The sequence below is a fragment of the Pezoporus occidentalis genome, unplaced genomic scaffold (assembly GCF_034315485.1).
Source record: "Pezoporus occidentalis ecotype Australia unplaced genomic scaffold, CSIRO_AGI_Poc_V1 ctg4, whole genome shotgun sequence".
NCBI classification, from domain to species: Eukaryota; Metazoa; Chordata; class Aves; order Psittaciformes; family Psittacidae; genus Pezoporus; species Pezoporus occidentalis.
The window spans coordinates 17,952,037-17,977,321 of NW_026915724.1; the positions used below are offsets into that span (position 1 = coordinate 17,952,037).

The 25,285-nt window shown below is 37.4% G+C and overlaps 1 protein-coding gene across 4 annotated transcripts in view; it reads right to left on the reverse strand.

Moving 5' to 3' along the window:
- Window positions 1-226: 226 nt before the first annotated feature.
- Window positions 227-25,285, reverse strand: part of MIB1 (MIB E3 ubiquitin protein ligase 1) — a 70,558-nt gene continuing 45,499 nt past the window's right edge. For 2 of the 4 annotated variants that reach the window (XM_062632851.1, XM_062632847.1), the window contains 9 exons: window positions 18,220-18,352; window positions 17,762-17,848; window positions 14,808-14,969; window positions 11,227-11,408; window positions 9,752-9,944; window positions 9,304-9,382; window positions 8,484-8,597; window positions 7,301-7,401; window positions 227-6,546 (listed from right to left, as the gene is read on the reverse strand). In XM_062632851.1, the coding sequence (XP_062488835.1) occupies window positions 6,406-6,546; window positions 7,301-7,401; window positions 8,484-8,597; window positions 9,304-9,382; window positions 9,752-9,944; window positions 11,227-11,408; window positions 14,808-14,969; window positions 17,762-17,848; window positions 18,220-18,352 (1,192 nt within the window). In that variant the 3' untranslated portion in view covers window positions 227-6,405. The remainder of the gene's footprint in view (window positions 6,547-7,300; window positions 7,402-8,483; window positions 8,598-9,303; window positions 9,383-9,751; window positions 9,945-11,226; window positions 11,409-14,807; window positions 14,970-17,761; window positions 17,849-18,219; window positions 18,353-25,285) is intronic. The other 2 variants (XM_062632849.1, XM_062632848.1) reach the window with 2 other exon arrangements.

The window sequence follows — 25,285 nt, forward strand, 5'->3', positions numbered from 1 at the left end:
TTACGCCAATGCTGCTCCCCATCACTTTCAATGAACAGGTATGGAGAGGTGTGTAACAGCTTGTAAGTCTCAAAGCAAAGATCATGCGGCTACTTATAATGTATTTGCCAATTTGCATCAATTGTTTTTAAATAGAACATAAAAGGGTATCTGAAAATATGTTTTCATATCGAAGTATCATATAAACAAAAGCTGAAGAAATCTTGAAAAATGAAAAGAAACAGAGGAGAGCAACAAACTTTTTATTCTGTCAATTCATTTTTCACCTGTACACTATGATAAATTAAAACACTAAGCCATTAAAGTCTGGTTTGTTTTGTTTCCTTTCATTACATAGATACATATTTTTAATGCATCCATTAAAATTAATTCTAAAAGCATAAATAATGATGCAGCAACTGTTGTCTCAGAATATAGAAGTTACTGCATCCGGCAGGAGATTTTCAGATGATCACATTCTCATAGCCAGATCTGTAAAGGCTATTCAATTATAAGTAAACCAGGAGTCTAATAAAAACAGCAGCTCCAATCACTATTATGAACTGCATAATTGCATAAAAAATGCAATCTACACTACAGATGAAAATTTTAAATCAATCTTTTTGTTGTTACAACATAATCCACTTCCCATACTTCTACACGGCTGCTTAGACAATACCTGAGTACCTGGGAGATTCAAAGGCACGTAGAATTTCTGATGTTGCTACAAACTCACTTTTCAGGGACACATTATAAAGAACCAGAGGTTTTTTTGAAGTTTGGAATGCAAACTTTCTCAATAAACAAATTCTGGTGTGCTTTTGAACACTGTATGTCAGGAACTAACACGCTTACCAAACATTTGCTTCAGGTACATGATCTTCTAATTCTGTGGTGACATCAGACATCATTACAGCTAAGGAGGAGGAAGTCAAACAAGCCACAGCTCCCTTCCCAATGATGCGTACACAAAAACCAGTATCAATTCAGTCCAATTACACTTTTAAATCAAAGCTTTTGAAAAAGTCAGTATACATCACATATAATGTTTTATTAACCATACAGTACATTAGCATTTTCTTTGAAAAGCTTAGACCTTGCTAAGCAGTTTTCATGAAAGCAATTATATAATGCTATCTGCATACAGAAATCCACTACATTCACACAGACAACCTTAATTTTTTCCAATAAACAGTAAAGTCAAAATCTACAATTTACTGAAAATACAAAGTTGTTTTTAACAAAAGCAAAAATGTTCCTGTGGTTCAATCAAACCTCTTCCCTAATATGAACAGTCTGCATTCGTAAGGACACTAAAGCTTGGGACAAAAAGTACTTCTTAGAAGCTCAGAGATGAGACTTAAAACTTTTGTAACTATGAAATGGCATGCAAATATACAGATTTGTTGCAATTATTTCTCTCCCCCTTACAAAGACTTACTGGGCCAGAGCAAAGCAGGTGTTTTTACATGTTTGCTTATACAATGACCTCCCCCCTCACACTAAAAATGTCATATACAGAATATTTTATCAGCTGTCTGCCACAAATACTGCTTCTGTAAAACTGACTATGCCCTTCAGGCTCCCATGACTGGTGCAACAAACAACTTTCAGAAAGCTTAACAATACCCAAGCTTGCCAGTTTTCCTTTAGAGAAAGTATATACAAGTTTATAAATCCATGGCAGAGTTATTACAATTATATTATCAACTAACTGCATTCGAAAGATACTTGCATTCTGTAAGGACTCTATGGCTGCTGCCCATTCAATAGTTCTATTCAAGGCACTGTACAGTCATTAAATCTCTGACGTTCTCCAAGATGGGCTGAAGGATATTCTGAACTTTTAAGCTGTTAAAAAGCCCTGAGTCAGAACTTTCATATTTACCACAGGTTTAGCTATAAAAATGGCACACACTAACACTTCTGCAGTTAACAGTTTTTCTTTGTCAACACAAATTACAGAATATGTAAAAATACAATAATACAAATTCCAGAAACTTACACAAGAATGAAATACAATGTACATTGTGGCAAATCACACACTTCCATCGTGCGAAGTTTATAGTCACTAAAAAAAAAACAAAACAACAAACCTTCACTGTATTCAGACATTGAAACTGATGAAGCAAACCAAAACTGATGTGTTTTGCCATCCCTTCCCAAAGACACAGACCGATTAGAGAAGAATTCAGTACTTCGACAGAAAGGAGGTAGCACTGCTAAAAGTTAGGCTGTAGTGTTGTTGGTTTTTTTTTTAAGTGAAAACTTGACCCATGCAGCACAAAGAACAGGACAGGCTCTTCACCAGCTGCTACCAAAAGAGTAAAATGAAGTTTCTGACATTTAATTTGCAGAGGAAGCTTAGATCACTAGCTCAAAGCAGCTTCTTCAAACAATTTAGTGTTTACACAAACTGCAATTAATACTGCTAAAAATAATTAGGCATACAGAAAACTCCCATCTCTAGAAAATATCTATACAATAAGTACTTAGATTATTTTTAAAAGACCATTTCATGTCTTTGTAAGAGGCTAAAATACCAATTGTAAGACTACGCTAACAAGGCACAAGTACTTGTGCAAATCTGCCATATCCTCACTCAGTCCAAGTTAAGAACAACACCTCCTCAAACTTTGATATTTACAAATAAACTTGTTTATTCTCTTGACAGAGTAATTTTCAGTATCTACTCCAGCAAAATGGGATTTGTCCAAACTCCAAAATGCAAGTGCACAGTATTTCAACAAATGGGAAGTAGGTAATAATAGCCCAAATTTTGAGAAGTGCCATATGAGCTTGGGGTATAGTAAGTGATAGCCAGTTGGTTTTGGGAAAAAATGTCAAATATAGTTATACAGAAGTGAACAAGCTACAGCTATTTACCATATCCTGATAGCCTCTAAGGTAGCCTTCATACTTTAAATCACTGTGTAGTGATGTGACTGTTTACGTACTTCACTAAATGAAAAAAATCCCAAACCAAACATCTGAGCATACCTCACACCTGAAAAATATGTATTATTATATACCTTCTTGATGGTTTCAAGAAACAAACTGCTAGTAAGTACTGGGAGATAATAGTAATAAACAAAGCTTGCAGGCTTTACATAATAATGAGATTTACACTTTCAGCTTTTGCTGAATACAGTGGCTCAATGACATAGCTTAACTCCCCTACTTGTTATTACCCCTCTGGCTTGCAGCTGAGCTGCTTCTGTTTTTCATCCTTTGACTGCTTGTTATACAACTAAACTGCACTCTGTGCAAGTTGCACAGACGATGCCAGGCTAAATTGAATGAGCTTAATAGTTTCCTCAACACACTAGTTCACCTTCTACGTCAGAATCCAAACACAGTGTGTGAATCTAAATATCTACTTCCATAAACTATATAGATTTACAAATATTTTTCCTCAGTAAGTGTTCTGAAAGGCAAGCACTGTATAACCTTCCCAATATAAGACACAGCTCTTCCACCTACTAATAAGATGGCTGTATTAGTAATTCAAGCATCTTGGTTAGCTCACCTAGTTTTTCTAATTCAGCTGTTTCTCTTGGTACCATTAAGTTGACATACTTGAATTTCAACTGGCACACAACATTGTTGAATGAGTCCAATCACAAACTTGCATGCAGTCACATACATCTAGTGTCACCACAGTATAGAAGACTAAAGCTCCTCCTATAGCAATACCCTTGGTCATTGTCTCTACTCCCACAGGACTGTAATGGTACCCACGTATTAGGAGTGTTATAAGTAACTTGCAGCTTCTCTGTTGAAAAATACAAGCCAAACAGAGCACTTACCTATCTATGCTACAATATATGCCTCCTGCAGACAAGGAGTATTTAACATTCAACTCCAGTTTCCCATCCAGGATGCTGGACATCATCAATTCTTACTCAGCTGAATTATTCAATTGATGCTAAGCTGGAATACTTTCAAGTAGTTTTGGCTTGTTCCAGTGAAAAAGAATTAGGAAGATCGCAACTGCTATATTGAGGTTTCAGTTTTGAGCTGTGTTATCAAGAAGAAATCCACCCTGTCTTTGGGCTGACAACAGTTTATAGAGGTCCCCTTGAAGAATAAACAGGACACAATACTCCAAACATGTCTACCAGAACCAGAGGAAACCCAGATAAAGATCTCATGCTTACAAACTAAAACTCGGAATGGACTGTCAAATGGCACAGCCTATTAAAGAATTATTTTTAGGAGAAGACTGACAGGAAACCAAAGCCTACTACAGAAAGCTCAGCTGCCAAACATGCCACAAAAAAGGTCAGACTTTGTGACATGCATATTGGCCAAATGAAAATGGCAGTGAAGACTCAGGTGCACTCAGAACTTAAGTGGAGACAGTGAAATGCTGAACTAAAAACCAGCCTTATATCAAAAAACTTTCCAAAGCTCCTCAAAATTTTGGTATTTTAGAATAGGGAACCAAAAAGCAAGAAAAGGGAGGGCTATTTCATTTGGCCAAGATGACAGACAGATTATCTGAGAACAGATGACTACTAGTATACAGAATAAAGCAGACTACTATATTGAATCCAGGTTCAGATTGTGTCCAGTGAATGATGAACATTTGCAATTCCAGATCGGGTTTAAAGAAGGCTATAGAAAGGCTACATATTCCATCACTTTGCTATGTTAAAAGTCACTCTACATACATTGGAAAAATGTATCACTGTAGCTGTTTCCTGGAAAACTCTATTCAGTATTTAAACCTTACTGGTTAAGAGTTCACCTGTCTCTACAGTTTACTAGCAGCATTCTTCTGAGACTTTTGCCAATGTTTGCACAATTCAGGCATATCAACATAAGCTTCAAAAGACTGAGGTTGATTTATCTGTAGAGATCACAGTTTTATGCCTTCATCCTTACTTGGACCTTTTCCCAAACGATTCCTTTTTCACATTTTTGACATATACAATTAGAATTAAATAAGAAATTAATCTTAGTTGCAAGTAAGGCACCTAAGTGACTCCAGTATGGATTTCCTTCTTGTTCTGCAAGAGCACATCTAAACGCACAATAGCAAAGGGCTACATAAACCATGTACTCAAAAATCTGCCAAATCACTTAGGAGTAAGAACACATTCCTTTTAGCTACACGATCATTAAATCGGCATACATTCTTCCATTCAAAAAAGACAGAAGGATGTACTTGTTATCAAATTGTTAACAGTTTGCAGCTTGTGACAGTATCATTTTTGGGGTCGAGAACATCTATTTCTCACATCAGTGACAGCTAACTCCTTAAGCCAACTTCAACTCACCTAAGCATGGCTCACAAAATCCACTGCTCTGTCAACAACATCTTCATTTGCAGTATGACCCAGTAATGTTCACAGGTACGTTCTGGTATTAACACCCTGCTCAGATGAATAAGCAAAGTTAAATCTTCTCTTTTGCTGTTGACACTGTCTGCCTGGAGATAATAAAACTAATTTAAGCAAGGAAATCTTGCAAAAATCTCTAACTTTTCCTAATTCTTAAACCCACAGTTTTTAAATGGCCCTGCATACGTATACGTGTTCCTTTACAACTGATCAAATTCACTCATCTGAAACGGATAACTAACCAGTTGCGCAAATATTTTCCTTTTCAGTTAAGTAAAAAGTAATTCCATACAAAATTATGTGGCTAGCAGAATTAAGAAGTTGACTATTTAAATTAGCTTGAACCTGACAGACTAAAGTGCACTTTTGGGAACATAATGTTTCTAAACTAGTTTTTTTTCTTTTTACTGTTTCCTTCCCAACCCATCCTCAGCAATGAAGGGCACGATAAAGTAAGAATTACCTTAGCATTGTATTTTGAGACCTGATCTTATGGGACTATTATATTTATTACTCTTGTGTATACACTTAGTATTGATTTTGCAATATTGTATATTTCAAGACAGAAATTATTGTGAATCATAAATGTCACAAAAAATGTCAAAGTTCTCCAGAAAAGCATTAAACAAAAAAACCCTAAATATTTATATTTGATATTAACTGACAATAAAAACAAACAAAAAAAAACAATAAAAAAAGCACCAACCCCCAAAACCTTTACATCACTTGCACCTGATGCATACATAAAAAAAAAAACCAAACCCTGAACGAAACCAAAATAAGATTGTTCCTTTAAGATTTAAGAAGGAAGCAACAGAAAGAAAGAAACAAAACAAAACCCCCAAAAGATTGCTTTAAATTAGTTTCAGGCTTAGATGGTTTTTAAGAGTAAAGTTCAAATACTGTTCTCTTGTTTGGTGTGTTCACAGTCTTTAAACAATTACCATGTAATGAATCTGTGCTACAGTATTAGAAATGTTTTCATTAAAACCCTTTACTACCTTTCAAACTTACAGATTTAAACCATCAAAATGTCCTTACAATTTCATAAGCCAATAAAATACACTGGTTCCGCTACTTAATACAAAAGGATTCTTCGTTCAATTGCCTTGCGGCATATGGGGCATTCACTCATTCGGTCTCCACAAAGCTGACATGTTCCATGGCCACAGAGAAAGATCATATTCTTCAGACGGTCCAGACAAACAGGACACATAGTCTGTGAAAGATTTCGACAGGTTACACAGTCAATGGCAGTAGCGATGCAATACGAAATATGCAACATATATATTAGGAAATTTAACAATAAATAAATCTTAAGCATAGCAGATCACTGCTATAGCATAACCCAGAGACTAACCTGAAAGCTTAATATTTTTTAAATAATATTTTTACTTCATATGGATTTAAAGTGTGTAGACCTTCCTACCCCACCATGACACAAAAAACAAGTAGCTTTTTTTCCAAATGTGATTTAAGTAAGACAATCCAGTACTAAGCTGACATCACATTTTCAGTATCACTACCCAAGATTGCAACATTAAGATGTGCTTCAGAAACATTTCCCTTTATGTCACATAATCTTCCAGGGAACAAATAATACAAACAGCTTTATGTGTGCAATGTACTAGCACACAGAATAAAGCGGACTACTACACTGAATCCAGATAGAGACTGATACTGAAAACCTTCTGCTTTCATTACTGTTCATGTCACCTAAACAGGCAAGGCATCCTTCTTTAGTCACACCAACACAAATGCTCTAATAGATGGATTATCAAACATGGCCTCTCGATTATTTTTTTTTTAACCTGTATATAGAAGACATACAAGCCACATCACACACAAAAGTTATTGGTTATTTAGTTAAAACTGAAGCACTTCAACACGTTATTCTGGTTTAAATAACAGAAAATGCATTGGCCTTTTCAGTTATTTCAGGGGTCAATAAAATTTGTATCCAGGACCTTTACCTGTTCCTTGATGTCCTGTAACTGTTGTTGCAGCTTCTGTACATCTGCATTGACATTGGTGTTGTCTTTGTCTTTCTGCAAAACTGGAATGTTTCCACTTGCTGTAATTTAGACAAAATAAAGATATGTGATTATGCATCAATCCAGTGAAACAGGAATAACAATTTCCAGTGTACTGACTACAGTTTGTCCATTATCTGAAGTAATGTTACTCAAACATATTTGATAATCTAATTAAATTCCCTGTGACATCACTGCAGCTCAATTCATAGAGAACTTCTTTGCATTTAACAGCCACAATTTTTTGACAAGTATTGCCTCAATAATGATGCTCAACATGCCTGTAGCCCCTTAATGTTCTCAGAGTTCTTATCTCTCAGGGAAGTTCTTGGAATAAATTTCTTTGCATGTCAAAAATAAAGCCAAACCTTTCACACTGAAAAGACTTCTTATCTACATAGCTAATTCTCTTTGGGGAATTGCACAAGTGTCTCAGAAGTAGTTTGTTCAAAATTCAAACAAGCTCAAGTCAATATCCCTATATTTGACTGATCCGGAAAGCAATGCTACTCTAAGACAAGAGAAATAAGTATTTCAAATTATAAATTTTAAATTTCTGTGTATTAAAAACCTGATTTAAAAGATTATTCTTATCTTTATCTAGGAACAGTATGACAAGAATGATCTAATATTCCAATTCACATAAACTCAATTCAAACACTGCATACCACACATACAGAATAAATAGAAATTGAGAGATGTCACAGGAAATTTAAAAACCTAGTCAAAGCAGGAGATGTAAAACTGAACAATCTGTCATGAAAGTTGCTTGTACCTAGATGCAAAATATTTACTATTCCTTTATCAATTAAGAGAGTTCCAGAAGTAAAAAAGATACATTTATTTGCTCACTTGGAAAACTACTGACTATTTTCAGTTTTTCCTTCATTAATAAGCATCCAAGAGTTATACGTTTCAGCTGCAAGGAATCGTTTTAATGTAGTGACTAGTGTTACCATTGCATCTGCTGCTACCAATGTAGAAAGCAGCGCAAACAGCACACTGGCTTAATACTGTTTTTATTAAACTTTTCTTTAAAAAGGAGAGAAAAAATTTAGGTCATTTAAAAGAGTACGAAGCTGGTGGGGGAATGTGAAAGAGAATGGGTTTTGGAGTCACTCACAAATATCATCAGTGGTATCTTCTGTACCTTTCCCTCCGCAGCACATTATGAAAGGCACTCTTCGCTCAACCACTGCCCGACACTGTACGCATTTCTTCATCAAGCTTGCACAGTCTGAGAGGACAGAGAAATAAATCAACTCTGAATCCCACTATTTTATTTTTATTCCTTCCTATCATGAGCTTATTTATTCATAATAACTATACAGCAATGCCATAATAAATGCTTATAATACAAATAACTACTTCTGTTCATCTTCACATAATCTTACGTAAAAATCACACCTATAAACAATGTCTTGTTTGGGAATCAAAGTAAATCTATTCTGTTTATCTTATTCTATTTTAAGCAAGCAGGTTCCTGTTGCTCCAAATGGATATCTATTCCACAAGAATTACAGAAATTAAGTAAAATCACACACATTTGAAACCAGAATTTCCAAGCATGTCATCACTACCTGCTTCTTGCTTTAGAACAAAGGATCTCATTTACTGTCCTAATGCTCCAGGGGCAAAGAGGTATGGCTTCTTAAAGAGCAAACCTGTATCTTCTGATATAAACCTAGAAAGGAGGCTGTAATTCTTCTACAAATGGCAAATGATCATCTGATGATGACAATGATCAACATGATGACGGTTACTGTGAATCAGTAGAGTGGGTCCTATAAACTACACAAATTCAGAGACTCTCTCCCATCCTACTTGAAGATGTCCAGAAAATAATCTGACCTGAAATCAGATTACTAATGAACTTTTAGCAATGGAATTAAAAAAGTTGTTTCAAGATTACTTCAAAAAGAACTTCCATCAAGTTTACTTACTCTCACAGGCACACATATGACCACAAGGCTGGAAAAGCACCGCTGCCTTTTTGTCTGAACACACTACACATTCTTCAATCTGTAAAGAACAACGAACATACATATGAGAGAAGTTTATCTCCTGCTCCCTACAGTAATTTGCGTTTACATTCTTTTTGGCAAGGCATGTGGACTGTAAGAAGCTCCATCCAGTGTTATTTTAACTAATTCAGCACCTCAAAATGCAATTCTGAGTACCTGTGCAGGGAGGACATGAGTACGGGCAAACAGAAGAGAGTAACCTATAATGTTGGAACATGACAGGATTATAATGCAAAATTAACTCCAACCAGTGAGATACCTGTTAAGGTAAAATACCGTTTAAAACATACTAAACTTTTCCTTGACCTTTGTTTTACTTTTCCATTAAAAACAGGAAGAGAACCAATAGACTTAGGAATTTTTTTACCTTTGTCCTAGACTGAACTTGTTCTTTACAGATGAGGCATTTTTTCACCCGTGGTGAGCACAGAGAGCATGTGGCAATGTGTCCACATGGGCCAAACAGAGTATCTCTCTTCATGTCTGAACACACCATACATTCTTCTAAGGTTTCAGAATCATTGTTGATCATAGATGGACTTCGGGAACCAACCTGGCCACTACAAAGAAACCTGCAGTCAAACTCATTTTAAGAAATATCAATTGGCTGTATCTATATATTCCTTTGCATTCAGGCATCACAGTAGCACCATAAACCAACGTGAACTGCATTTTCCCAAATGTATAGTTGGCACCAGAGTGCAAGGTCACACACTCAGATAAAGATATTGAACAGAAAACAGGCCACACAAGTTAGAATAACATCTCGTGAATGTAGAGAACCCTTCCCTCCCATCCTAAGGATTTACTCTATTGAGATACGTACCCTGTAGATTCAGAACTGCACGGTGTAACACCTTAATCTTGAATACACGTCCAAAACTTAGCAAAGGACAGGCTTGTAGAACCTGCAAACTCACACGGTGTACTCACCTCGGATCTTTGTCCTATGCCACTGCTCATCCAGCAGAGGGAGCGCCTGTTGAACCTAACCAGCTCATTCCTACAGCCCTCATAAGCCCATAAAAGGTGGCAAGAAATAACAGCCACACAGGGACGAGGCAAAGACAGACAGACAGAAAGACCCTGAAGAAAATAAGCACCTTAAACACCAGGGCAGCATCAGCAAAAATGGTATGCGTGTCAGTCTTGATTTCCACAGAGGAATTAAGGAGGAGAATCACATAAGCCACACAAGATTCACAACCAGGAACACAACTAGGACTATCAGCAAGCTGAAACTTCTCATGCTATATGCACTTGGTAACATAACATCTCTAGGAATTATGATTTCAATGAAAAGTGCTTCCAAGACATCAGACTTATCCCCCTCCTCTTTTTACAGAATTGCAGTTGTGCAGATTGACAGGTACTCAGGTCACCAGCTCAAAGCAGAGTCAACAGTTAATTCACACAAAGTTATACTGGGCTTTGCCTGTTTGAGTCTCCAAAACCTGCATGGACAGAGGTTTCACAACCTACCTGGGCAACCCTGTTGCAGTGCTTATTCTTTCAGTGATTTCCACCACCAACCCCACCCCCTGCCCTTTTCTGGGATAGCCTGAAGTTCTACCAGCCTCCACCTGCACATTGCCCCCATTTTCTTCCCTCCCATCTTAACATGTATGAAAGTCCTGAAAGACTTGTGTAAGTTTCTATTAATGTACTTGCAAACAGCATTCAACGTACCACAGGAAAGAAAGAATTCACTGAAAGGCAAGAGAAAGCTTGTATGCTTTAACACTATTGCTAAAAAAACACAACATTTTAAATACATCACGGTTAATCTGTGGAAAGCAGAGAATTGGAAACTGCATATTTTACATATACAAATATACAAACCTGACTTTTTCTTTGTGACATTTAGCCAATGCTTTGCAGAGACTAGGATCAGGGCAGAGATCAAGAGGAGACTGACCCTTCTTGTTACGAATGCTGAGGTCAGCTCCGTTGGCTGCCAGGAAGCAGGCAATAGATGCTGCACTCTTCTTCTCTGCTCCCTGAGTGCCAAGTCCCATTATTAACTGCAAGAAACCAAATATGCAAGCAATTTGAGAGACACTCTTAACAGTTAGGAATAGCCTGGCTAAAGGAAAACTACTTAACATGCACATATACACATACATGCATAAATCTGTAAGCCCAAGGAGGAGTCTCTAGCACTAAAATCAAAGCAATCATGTGGTTGCTTAGTACTGAGTCCGCTATACTAAAGTTGCCTTTAAGGAACTAAAATTCAGCAAGGAATAGTTCAGCTACTGAAGCATTCAATCTCCTGCACACCTATACTCACTTGTGAAGTTGTTGTTCTTCTACATGAGCACTGTAAAGTCCCACTGGGTATATCAAGAATACGCTTTTAAGTACACTGAAACTGCCGAGTTCAGCTACAATCACCACACTTGGACTGAAAACATAGTTGGGCAGAGAAACAAATGTGCACTTAATTTTAATCTAGTGAGTAAAGCACCTGCCCAGAAAAGACTTGGTTTGAGTTGCATTCTCAGCCTGGAGGGGTTTAAATTCATGTACCTGTCCTCCCATCCTAATAATGTAATGCTCCTTTGCCCTTTTATAAGTACTACTGCATTTCTTTATCAGTGTATCTATTACACACCATTCACAGGGACAGGCAGAGAAATGAAAAGGCTCACTAGCATAGCCAAGCAAGGCGAGGATTCACCTACTCTGGAGCATAACAGGCCTGCTCATAACGTCTTTTATGTTACAGCTTAAGCAGATAAAAAGCGTAAGTGTAATGGAGACTATATAGAATGTGAAACTTCTGGCAACCACTACAAATCTCTCAGCAAACTGCATGAAACTATATTCAAAGGAACAGCTTTGGCACAGCTGGGACAGCTCCAATTCAGAGGGTTTTAAGTGCTGAATTCCAGAATTGTAAAGGCTTCAACACTAGGACAGAGGCAGGATTTTGCATGCACCTCTTTCCCATTAATTGGCAACAGTGCTCAACTTGACTGATGTACATCTTTCTATGCCACTTTCAGTTTGTACAATTTATCTCTGCAGCTGGTCTTCTAAAAGCTGGGTATCAAATATTAATCCTAAAAATGCAGTAATATGGGCTTGATTAACAACCATTTAGTATTTAAATAACTACATACGTTAGGCAGAGCAACATAAAGGAATAAATTTAAATACCAGGTAGTACCTGTCACTGCAGCCTGAAAGGCTGCATATTTTGAAGTCTGAACTATGAAGAAAACAGTTTCCAAAACCTCTCTAGTTATTTCCCCCATCCCTCAGAGGTGACTTGTGAAGAAAAAGGCTTGGTTTGGGTCCATGTCTTGCAACACTGAAGAATGTATTAAAAGTCTTTACCCTGCCTTGATAACTGCAAGATTATTCTTCTCAACATACGGCCACACAGTTTCCCAGTGAAGCAACTTTTTTTTAAAACCTCAGTCTACATGCTTTTTTTCAGTTAAAAGTTATTATATTAATAAGTATTATTACTGAGGTGCTCTGAGACTCCTGAAGATCACTTCATGAATTCATATACTTATAGTCCTTTTGATGTACTCTTATGATCAGGTAAGAACAGTAAAGCTTGTAAGACTTCCTATGAGGAAAACCACTAAGTTATGGAGAGAAATAGTTGTTTTTTTGTTTTGTTATTTATTTTTTTTGTCTGCAGATCACAGAACATTTTTGTTTATAAATTCAGACCATTTTTCTGCACCTCAGTTTACAGCACTGGCTGAAATGAAGCAGAAATTTTATCCAGCTTCAGTTCAGGTACCTTGAACCATGTCAGTAACCCTGGTCAGAGCAAGGCTCGGAGAAAGCCTATTTGCCCTAAGGCTGGCAGAGTGGCCATTTTTTTTTTAAGGCATGGGTACACCAAACAATTTGCTATAGTCCCTTCTCATTTGCTGGGACAAGAGTTCTCTTGCCCTCCATACTTGCACCTTATGGGCTCCAAGCTGTCCCTGAATGAAACCATTACTGTGTCTTCAAGAGGAAAATTGAACTCAAATCATTTCCTTCATTTGGAGTGGATATACATGATGCCAAGAATGGCTCCTCCACCTCTAACAGTCATCAACATTATTCAAGAAAATCTTGAGTCCTAAAATGCCTCTGAATGCTGAACGCTTTAGGAACACAAGGGCAACATTGCATCCCATGACATTTCCCTGGTAGTCTACAATATTTCAGGTGCACAGAATGAAAACACCCAACAAGCAATGCACAAAACAAACCATTATGTCTTAGTGCCTAGTATGGCTGCAACCCTCCCCCTGGAGGGTGCTAGCCTTCACAGGCACCAATGCAAGTCAGCAGGTTTTACTAATAAGATGGGCAACAGAAAAACCTATTTATGAAATGTAGAATCAGAAAAAAATAAATTCTCTGTTCACTCATTTCACAATTAAATACATGCACGTAAAGTGTTTTGACCACCTCCCAGAGTCCATTTCAGATCATGAAAATAACTGAGTTGTAATCACTTTACTCCTCTCACTTAAAAAGACACAAGTGTGTTCTTATGTATGCCAGCTATATTTTAAACCTCTTTTCAAAGCTTATTCCAGTGTATTTCAGTGAGATGAAGTAACCTGTCTGAAAACATTTATTGTACAGTGGAATTATTGTTTTGAACAAAGGCTTTTTAATAGGTGTTGGGTTTATTTTTTTTTAAATAAAATGCAAAAAATCACCCACAGTTAAAATTAGAAAAAATATCACAATGCTGATAATTAATGATTCAGCAAATCTGATCCTCTAATATTTAAAGAAAAAGAAACAAAAGACACGGATGTTGCTTGGTTTTCTCAATCCAAATCACTTCAGAATTTTATTTCTCCTTTGCCTTTCAGCGAAACTATAAATTTCATCTTTCCATATGGGGTTTACACATATGAACGTGAGCATTTCTTTCAAGACAACATTTTGACCTTTATTACTTGGAGTTTGACTGTTTCCTTATTACGGCACAATTTCTGAAATGAACTGTCAGAAAGATATGTAACAATGAACATATAAAGATTAGAAGGTTACAGAAGTAGCTGAATAATTAAAGCTACAAAGACATCATGCAAGACATCAAATACCAGAAAATAATTTTAGTTTTATTCTGTACTGTAATACTGTTTATTTCTCTTTCCCAAAAAGCTGCTTTTAATTTTTTGGCAGGCTGTTCACTATGGAAGAGAGATTTGTAGATACATTTTGAATTAAATAACCTTATTTTTCTTTAACAAAGATAATGACTACATGTGAAAAGCCACGTATAACAATATGATTTCTGCCTACAATGCAGTTTAATTCAGAATGTCAACGTAAACTTATGCTGCCAAAAAACAGTTCAACAGTACAGAACTAGACTAACTAGACAAACAAAAGAGACAAATTTACAGAAAAAAAGAAGGAATAAATAAATGCATTTTATTTACTGTGTTCTTTGATGGCTCCCAAGCAGTATCTACCTTGCCCACATCTTGCATGTCTTGGAGTTGGCGGAGCTGTGACAGGGTGTGGTGTCTCAGGGCTTCATGCAGGGGAGTATCCCCATCTTTATCCTGAATATCCAGCTTAGCACCTGCACGGACTAAGAGCTGAAAAGAGAGAGAAAACAGTTTAAAATTCAAAAAAAGGCTATTTATTCCTTTTAAAACTGTTTTCAGGAAACTAGGGTTTAGGATGCTCCAGAAGGTCCTAAAGGGTTATTCTTTCATCTTGCTACAATTCACAGTTGAGGTTTTTTAAATTCATTTTCCATACTTTGAACTTAGCCTCAAATGATGCATTCATCTCTTTCAAATATCAAGCTTATTTCAGCAGAAAATGCTCACCTATGCTCTGAATGCTACAAGAGTTGCTATTTTAGAGGAGTCTTCCTATAGTCCAAAACCTCCAATTCTCACAAGATAGCCTACAAACAATGTAATATATTACAGCAATATATCAGAAACGGAACAGCAATATATCAGAAACAGAACAAGAGGACAACACTTTAGGTATGTTTATACCACTCTTAAACATAATTTACAGTATCCTCCCATTAGCAAAGCAGTTAAGCATGTACTTAGGTTTACCCTTATTCAGCACAAGACATAAAACCTAACATCATTATTAAATACTATCTCAGAACACTTTGGAAGGTAATGAACTGCAAGACTCATATTTAAGTCTAATTTTAGACACGTGTTCCAGGTCACACGACATGAAAGCAAGTGTAAGGCTGCACAGGCCCTCCTTTTCATATTCTCTCTGCATCCAGCCCTCCCATTAATTCAATGTGCCAGAACTTTCTTAAACACACTGTTAAACACAACAAATCACACATGCTGACAAGTAACAATTGCCCCTAAAACTCTAACTCCCTCACTGTTGCTATTCAGAAACATGTAGATAGCAGCTGAGGTTTTAACTTTAGTTTTGAGCTTTTGCTACTATGCAAAATTCAGTTCAGCAGTAGAGACAAAAGGCATAGCCTAGAAACAGGAATACACGGAGGAGAATCTCCCTCTTCAGAACCCATGTGCTCGCAAGGATTTCAGCCCCTCCGAACCAAAGAATCTTGGACTTTACAAAAGGCTAAAAGGAAAAAAAGCTTAAAAGGAATTCAGAACTTATTTTTCAAGGAAATACTTGCCTGCAGCTAACTGCAGTTTACCATTTTTCCTAACCTTTTCTTCTACAAGTGAAACCAAGGAAGCCAGCTAATAGTTGCAACAGTCTTCCCCCAACTTCTTACACTTTCTAGATGGACTTACCCTGGCTCAAATTTTCTTTCCTATATTCCTATTTTGTGTCTGCAATCAGCTATTTACTGCTTAAAAGTTTCTCCTGGAAGAAAATCTGTGACAGAACTCCTTTCAGAGGAACCTGGAAATCCTTGGCTACTTGGAAATTCAATGCCTCTGTAGATGTAAAAAAAAGTAAAATAAAATAAACTAAAAAATAAATGAAAAAAAGCCAACCACCAGCCCTTGTCATGGCAGCAGGGCTTTTAAAAGAACCCTGCTACCTTTGACCACTATTCCACAGATGCCTGAGGGTACAACCCAGCCCTGGAAGGTATCCAATAGGAATTAATTTTGAAATACAGAGCCAACATGATCTTTGCATGGCTGCATGAGTTATTTTAGGACTTCTCAAAGTTAATCCAACACTGAAATATGGATACTCTACAGGGTCATTCACTTAAACATTCTCTGATATAGGCATGTTGGTCTAATACATATACTAGTCTTTCTACATGCCTACCTTCCTGTTCATTTGCTACCTTAGTACTATATTCCTAGGTACCATGTTGGTTTCAGAATGGCACAAGAGCTCACCAAATACAGCTGCCAAATAGCTTGCAGGATGCAAGCGACACTAACTCTAGGAAACCTTTCTTTTGGTAGCAAGCAGTTCCAGGTAGAGGGCCATATCACATATTTCACTGTAATGGAATCATACCCATCAGCTCTTAGAGATGGAGAAACCTTATGGCAAAATATCACTAAACAGACCTGCAGATATAGGTTTGCATAGGGAAGACAGTTCTCTGCAGGCCTGCATAAGAGACAGCTTTTAATACGACTATCACTCCACAATGACAAATTCAAAACAATTATACAGAGGGCCAAGGCCAGATTGATGGATTCACTCAATAGGAAACATCATCTACAGCAGTGAGCACTCTCTCTGAGCCTTAACAGCCCACTGAGCTGTTAGCAACCCAAACACTGAGTCACATAGGTCCCTTATGGACAGAGCACACAAGCCAGAACAGGTAAGCTGTGCCAGACTCCAGCCTCCTGTGCCAGTAACACAGTTTTGCTGAGCTGGGAGTATTAACTTTTGCAACTGCGCAAGCGAAAAAATAAATAGCATTACTTTCACTTGTAAGGTACTTCTGTTACTGCTTATTGCTCTACCAAGCTAAGAACAGGGAGTTATACTCTCAGAAGACTGAAAAGTAGTTAAACTTGTGAAAAGATGTTTCACTTACCTGCAATTTGAAAAAGCTGTAAGTAAGAATAATTACTCAGACAGCAAGAGGCATCAAAAATGCTATCTGAAGGTCTCATTACAGGACCACAAGACTCAGATAAGTAACAGAGGATTCTCCCTTACTCAACAAAGGGGGATGCTGGAATTGGCAACCGTGTAAAGGAAACCATAATGAACATGTACAAAAATTCAGAATTCCCGAAATGTCCTTCACATTGCTGGCTGACCTTCTGTGCAAGCTGGCAGGTTTCTGAACTGATGAAAATTAATCATACAAGCATTCAATGGCTACATGTTGTTAAATCATTTTTTAAATGTTCATGAGCTACCCATGTCTTAACAGCTACTATGAGTTCAAGTCAAGTACCATTAACATATGGCTTATTGCAAGTAAGATACTTACCCTAACAATTTGTGTATGCTGTCGTTCAACAGCAAGGTGCAGAGCAGTTTGCTGGTTAACATTCTGGATATCCAGGTTAGCATTGCCCTGAAAGATATTCAAAGCATTAGAGCATTATCATCCCAGCAATTCATCTACAGGCAAGGCAGTCCATTAGAGCACTTAATACAACCCTGAATATGATTCCTAATCTGGAGATTTTGAGAGCAGAAGTGATTAAATGCTTTTAATTATGCAATGTACAGATGTTGATCTGTTGAATCAAACTATTGATCTGGTATCAAATTGTTCAGGTCCTCTGCACCATTAGGCCACTGTAATGGTCTCAAAGGCAAGCTTGACCTTTAGAGCTGACCATGTGTCCTTCCCTGCCCCATTGCTTCTGCATTGCGACTGCAGCAAACTATTTTCACATCAGATAGTTAACTGAAGTGTGATCCTGAGAAAAAGAGTCCTACCTGATGCACCAAAAGTTCAGCCACTTCTACATGATTATTGAGAGCTGCCAGATGCAATGCAGTGTAACCATCATCTTTTTTCTCATCAACAATCCATGGTCGTGGTAACTTGGACAACAATACACGCATTGCACTGAAATAAAACATGCAGAGATGGACTAATGCATCCATAATTTATTTGCTGAATGAGAACAGGATAACAATAAATCCATATTAATTCTCAGAACTACAAAGTAGTAGTAGCTAAAACATTAGTATTTTTTCAAAAAGGGAACATGGGTGAAAAGCTATACTGACAGTTCCAAAGCATAGTAATTTCATGTTCAGTTCCTTCTACTTACAGCATACAAACAAACCATACAACACACAGAGTGTATGAATCAGATTTTTTTTTCCCCAGAAGAATGTTGTCTAACAGTAAAGATTACCTTAAAAAAAAAATTCACAAAAATTCTGCAACATAGATGATAGAATTGCTCTCCCTCAAAATCCTCATAGCATCCTCTATTTAATGGACAAGTTCCACTACATTAGATTTCTTTAAAATCACTCTATAAACTGCTGCCATAGGCTTTAACAGTTAAGATTTTCAATTTCTGAGATAAAAGTGGACTAAGACCTCTTAGACACAAACAAAATAAATGCTGAATCTGTAAAGCAAGTATTAGTGGAATATTTTCATAAGATAGTGGCTAACTGTAATATACCATGGCAGTGTTTAGTGCTTCAACACACTTCTGTACGTACTTACCAAGATGAATACCAAAGGAAGGGGATTTATTATCTTAAACCTCAAATTCAAGGTTGGAAAAAGAAACTTATTTACTAGAGAATAAAAACATACTAAAATCCATGAAGTCGCAGTGTTAAGGGTATTAACAACACAGTATGAGATAAACAAATGGCTCAATCTTGTGTTCTCTTAGAAACACACTTTTCTTAAGTACATATGTATTTTGGAATAGGTAAGTAACCAAACTTAATTCCCTTATTGTCTTATCTTTATAAACAGCACATGCAGCCCTCTTATGACAGTTCCTCAAAGACAAACAGAAAACCAGAAACTGCTACAGTCTTGTGCCGGGAAGCCTCTTCTGCCATTTATCTTTCGCTATTGTTGAAACAACATGTTATTTAGAGGAGAAACAGAGCTTCTTCACAAAATTCAAAAATCCATCTAATCCTAGCTAATGCAAGTGGAACCACTCAGTCATAGAATGCACTGCAAGGCAGATACTATTACTGAATTAAGCAGTTCTTCATTAGGGACCCGATATTGAAAACATGGGATCTCAATAAGCCTCACAAATGCCATCCTTAAATAAGCCTCTCAGCTCTTTCTTAAAACTATTCTCAAAAGATTGCAGTAAGATGACTGCACTATCAAGTAATAACAGAGCTCCTAATTCATTCCAATAATTTGTTACCTTGAACATCCACACTGCGTAAGTGCTATTCACTTCTAAATGATCTTTTAGAGTAAGACAACAAGTTTCCTATAAAAGAAAAAAAACCTGTGGTTTTGGGGATAACTCACTCCAGTCAGCCTTCCTGAAAAAGAGAAGCTAGAGTCCATGAGGGAGATCAGCCCATGAAGCACCAGTAAGAAAATGCACTCCTTCCCACACACTGCTTGGATGCTATCCTAACAGACCCTGACCTCTTTGTTCTCCTGCTACTGCACTCAGAATGCAGTGTAAACCCTCAGTTTTACACTCAATACACCATCCTGACAACTGCGGTATAACTGTTGCTTTTCTTCCCAGATTCAGAGTGTCTGAAGGAACCACAACTAAGCAACTGCATCTTCAGGCCACAGGATCACATAGACCCACAGGAGACCCATGACCAACTGTTACATGGAGCATTCACAGCCAGGCTGCTCTGAAGGTTTATCTCTCACAGAGTGGACATAAGCACTTGGCCAGGAACTGAATGCATTTTGCTCTCTGTGGCTTCTCTCAGTCCTTCGGACTCCATCTAATCAGTTTTCCCAAGGTAAGCAAATAAGAAACAATTCTCAGCCTCTTAGGATTTTGTGTTTTCCTGGCAGGACTAAGCTTCTCACTTCTCACAGTCCAAATCACTTGTAACACAGCAAAATAAAACAACACTTAACAGATTGTACATTGCTCATTGTGTGACATTGCTCAGCTTCTATTCATAACACCTTCTACAGCTCTGTCACATGCTAGGAAAAAAGATTAAAATACTTGGTGGGGGGGAGCTGGGGATGACCACAACATTAATTTTTTGAAAGATTCATTTATGCAGGCGTTTCCAAAATTAAGGATATAATTTAGTAAAACCCAAAGTTACCAAAGCTTTATGAAATGTAGCAAAATAAATAGTTCCACTGTTAAATATAATATTTTGTAATCAAATGATGTATTCTCAAACTCTGGATATAGGTACATATCAGGTTTACATCAGACCTGATTCTAGCTGTCTTAGAGAGGGAGCAAGTCTGGAACACTGGTTCACAACGTATCTGGACTGTACCTGGGCAAACCACCATCAGCTCTTCAGAAAACTGGCTGATAAAGAGGAGCATACACTACCAGCAGCACAAACCAGTCTACTTCCTACAGTGGCTTCCCACAGGGTATCATGTAATGAAAGCTCTTCACCTGCAAGCTCAGTGCTTCTAAAGACTCCATGAAGCTCTACAATATCTCCTGTTGATCATCTAAAAAAGCACAACAAAAATCACCTGAAAATTCATGACTGGCACAAGCAATACGACCACTGTGAGCATCCAGTAAAATGTGGAACTACAATAACCTACAAAAAAAAGCCAGGCACAAGAAATACTTTTTACAACTTCAAGTATAACTTGAGGAACACTATGGGAAGGTACCAACACTCAAATCTCTAATTATAGCCAGCTTGTTTCCAAAGTAGTTCTAGTCACTAAACAAGGAACAGTCCTAACCAACTCAGATGATATTTTATGTTCTTTTCTTCAGTAAGGAAATAAGGAAACCGCCAACATCACAGATAAATAAAGTAAAATTTAAAGTACATTCACACACTTTAACAGATGCATCGAGAAGCGAATATACTTCAGAAACATAATTGCTGCCATTTCTTCAACACCTCTCATCTTTGAAAGAGTAGGAAATCAACTGACTTAGTATTTTGTATGCTATGAAAAAAAAATCGCTAATCCTAATATTTGCAAGAGTTCTAGCCTTACTAGATCCTCTTTCAAATATTTTCCTACTTAGTTTGCTGTTAAATACCAGGAAAGTTTTCATCTGAAGTTCAACTGTCAAATATTTGGGTACATCTTGCTTTCACATAAAAGAGACGCCTGCTACATTTTTGGATGCTTTTAGAACGCATTGGCCATATTGAAAAAAACAAAACAACGGAAGGACAAACAAAAGAAACAAACAGCTGCTATGTGTAATAGATTTTTACCTTGTCACAGTGAAGCACCAGACGGCCAGTAGCTACCCCTCAGTTCCTTCTGCCTATCCAAGTAGAGACTACATATCTCTCTCTTCCACACTGCACTAATTTACTGGAGAGCAGGATGAAGGATGGTTCCACAGACATAACACCTTAAAATTCTGCAAGATATTAATATGCTACAAACAACAAATACTTCTATGATGCTCCGTGCTGCATCTTCCTCCTCATCAGCTGAGAAGTAGTTTCTTTCAATGCACAAAATCCTGATCCCTCACACTGCAGCCTTCCTTCGTACAGCTATTCTATTTTGAAGGATTTTCTAGAGCTGCTGCCAAAATTTTGACAGCTAAGTGGCTACCATTCAGAACAGTGCTCACTGGAACAGGAATACACTGTATCGTAAGAAGTGATATTAGTGAATTAATGTTACATGCCAATTACACGGTAATTCCTGATTCACTTTTCCACACAACGTATTAAAGAAGCCGCCATGTTGTACCACTCCATTTTCAGGACCGCAACACAGATGTGGTCATGAAAACTTGGTTTCATCTTGTATACATTAAACCAGACCACAGACTTTCATTGTAAACTGTACTGAAAAAGATCAAGAAATCAGGAGGTCTGACAGTAGCCCTGACCATGCAATCAGCTGAAGAACACTCTTCAGACTATCATCTCTGATGTATCAAGTGTTACAGATTACATGGCTGAGAGGATGCAAAGATTATTGATAAATTAACATCACCATTATGCTAATTTAAAGGTTATTACTAAAGCACTACTAATGAAAAAAAAAAAATTGCAACCAGCAAGCTTTGGCGTTTGTTGGCCTGCAGTATTTTCAAGTTAGCAGGAAGCTGGTAAGACTTTGGGCCTTTTTGAGTTGGATGATCTTTTGCAAGTTCTGACATTTTCTAGATGTTACAACAAGAAAAACTCCAGTGCAATTTTCTGAGGAAATTGCCTGTAAGGTTTTGAAGCAGGTGAGGAAGCTAGTTCTTCTTTCACCGGAGCTAAATACTTGCTTAGTGAAAGCCCTGTGGGTACAGGGTGCTGAGATCAAGATACCCATTGCATTCCCAGACCCAGCTGCTGGTGGTACCACTGACCTATGAAGTCCACCAGAACTTACATAATTCATCCCCATAAAATGACAGTCCAGGCTCTAGTAGTTATAAATGATTTGGTAGAAGGAATACCCACTTATACTATGTTACATTTAATTTGAGATGTAGAATGACAACAAATGCTGCTGCTGCATGCACCTTTAATTTGACCTTGCCACATAAATATTTTTCTTTAAAAAAGAATAAAAAAACACGTTTTCAGAGAGTCTGGAACCACACCTTAACACATATAAATAATATATTTAAAATATAAATCGTAGCAGAATGAGAATTCAACAGCATGAATTTTATGTTTGCAACATGAAATAAAACGCATCACAGATCTGAACAATGACTAATCCATTTTTAGCCACACAGAGCAGTTGTTTCAACACCAGTTAACATTAGACATACCAAATGTTATGACCAAAAGTTTTAATATGGCATATTATTCATTATCAACCTACATACAGTCTCTTTACTCATGCTGTATTTTACTCACAGGATTTTCACAGACTCTCATCAGCATTATCTGAGAATGCCACATACAATAATGTAGTTACTAGAAAAATCTTAAAGATAAAAGTACTTGCAAGCAAGATGAAACTAGCACCTTGTTGTATAAAAAAGATTCAACACTGAGCATTACCTGCTCCATCCTTCTCTGCTACTAACTGCAATTTGACTACAGAGTTACTTAAACATGGAAGGCTGACGGTTTGTGGGATGATGGTGGGGTGGTTTTGTTTCTATGGACTTTTGGTTGGTTTTGGGGGTTTTGTTGATTTTTGTTTGGACTTTTGTGTGGTTGGTTTGTTTTTTTTTCGGGGGGGAGGTGGTGTTTACTTGGTTTTGTGGTGTTTGTTTTTTTTTTTGTTTGTTTTTAAGAACAGCTACTTAAGCATAAAAAAAAAAATAAAATAGAGGATCTACTTCATGATCAGCATGAGCACATTTAACTTCAATTGCTCCCAAAAGACACAATCCCACTTTTCCCTGCACTCAATTCCTGCATTACATTGTCCCTGCACTCCAGTTCCTGCATTATGTTGCCTCTACAGACACATCACTGTCTACTGAGTGAAGCAACCTGCCAGATTCTTGATTTGGCAAGTTTGCTTTCAGCCAGATCACTGAGATAATCCAATTTACCCTGAGACTTTATGATCACTAGAAGTGATAGTTACACAGAAATGACGGAGCTAGAGTTGCAGGGAGGGCAGACTGCCCTTTGCAGACACAAAGTCTTAGATCAGCACAAACGTACCAGGAATCATATCTCCAGGGATTGTAATGATTCAGTACACTTCCTACTACAAGTTTCTCTACTTCCCTGACTCCCTACTCCTTCTCCTCCCTCAGGTCAGCTTTCCACTGTCTCAGTGGGACATGGTTTCTAAATATAAGGTATTTAACAGCAGTCCTGGCTTGAAGTATTCCCCATTCTGCAATAACCCCACCACCACATGCTTATTCCCACCCCTGGCTCAGCTAAATCTGTTCACCTGTTTCCTGTTACATCCTCAAGCAGTTGAAGGAACAGATCAGATTTAGCAACAGCTTCCATTGCAAAGTTTTCTGTTAAGGCTACATAGCCTGATATGTATTTTACAGCACCACAGAATCAAGACTACTATCACCAATGCTCAACCAATCACTCTCCTATCCTCTCCCCTCTTCCCCAAAAGAAAAGTGATCCCGACACAGCATCTAAAGTGTCACCCCTTAGTGTTGGATTATTTTCACAGCAGCCTCAGAGAACAGTACTCTGAGCCTGCTCACTGTGAAGCCAGAGAAATATTTGTACCAACATAGTGCAAGAAGTAACACAGGAGCAGGACAGTGCTATTTTTGGCAACGATATGATCTGAAGTGCACGTCAGCACACAACTTCAAGCCAAATCAGTTCCCTGATCTGGATCACTCCACACTTGCTGTGCAGTACAGGGAGTTAACACTCTAAGAATGAAGAAGGAAGTATATCCCTCAAGAACAAGTAACAAAGAATAGATTAATACTGTAGGCTAGCGTTGCAGAGCACACTGTATCTTGAAATTAGACTTTAATATTTTATATGTGACGGATGGCTCAGAACAAGTTTAAGTAGGCAGGCCATTTATTTCTTTTTGACTCTCAGATTTTCAAGTATCTCTTGGCATTTGAAAAGTCAATTTCAATATACATGAAGCTAAAGAAATAATGAGGTATATACATTTACATGGAATCCACAGAAATATATTCTGTATTAGCCTAGATCTTACACAACAATTTTGCCTTCTATGCATGATTATGAAGAAAGTAAAAAAAACATGACTTCTACCAGAAAGCTATACTGCAACAGAAGTTGGGGTAATCAACTACACACAGGACAAAGTCAACACAAAAAGAGGAAGGAAGGAAAGTATAAATCCAAGACAGTGGTACACCCTCTCTACCCTACAATACTGAAGCAGTAGTAACTACTAACTACATCAATATTTATTGGGATGACATGATTAGACTGAGATACTTTAATCTTTTTCACTCCTCTTGCTCCT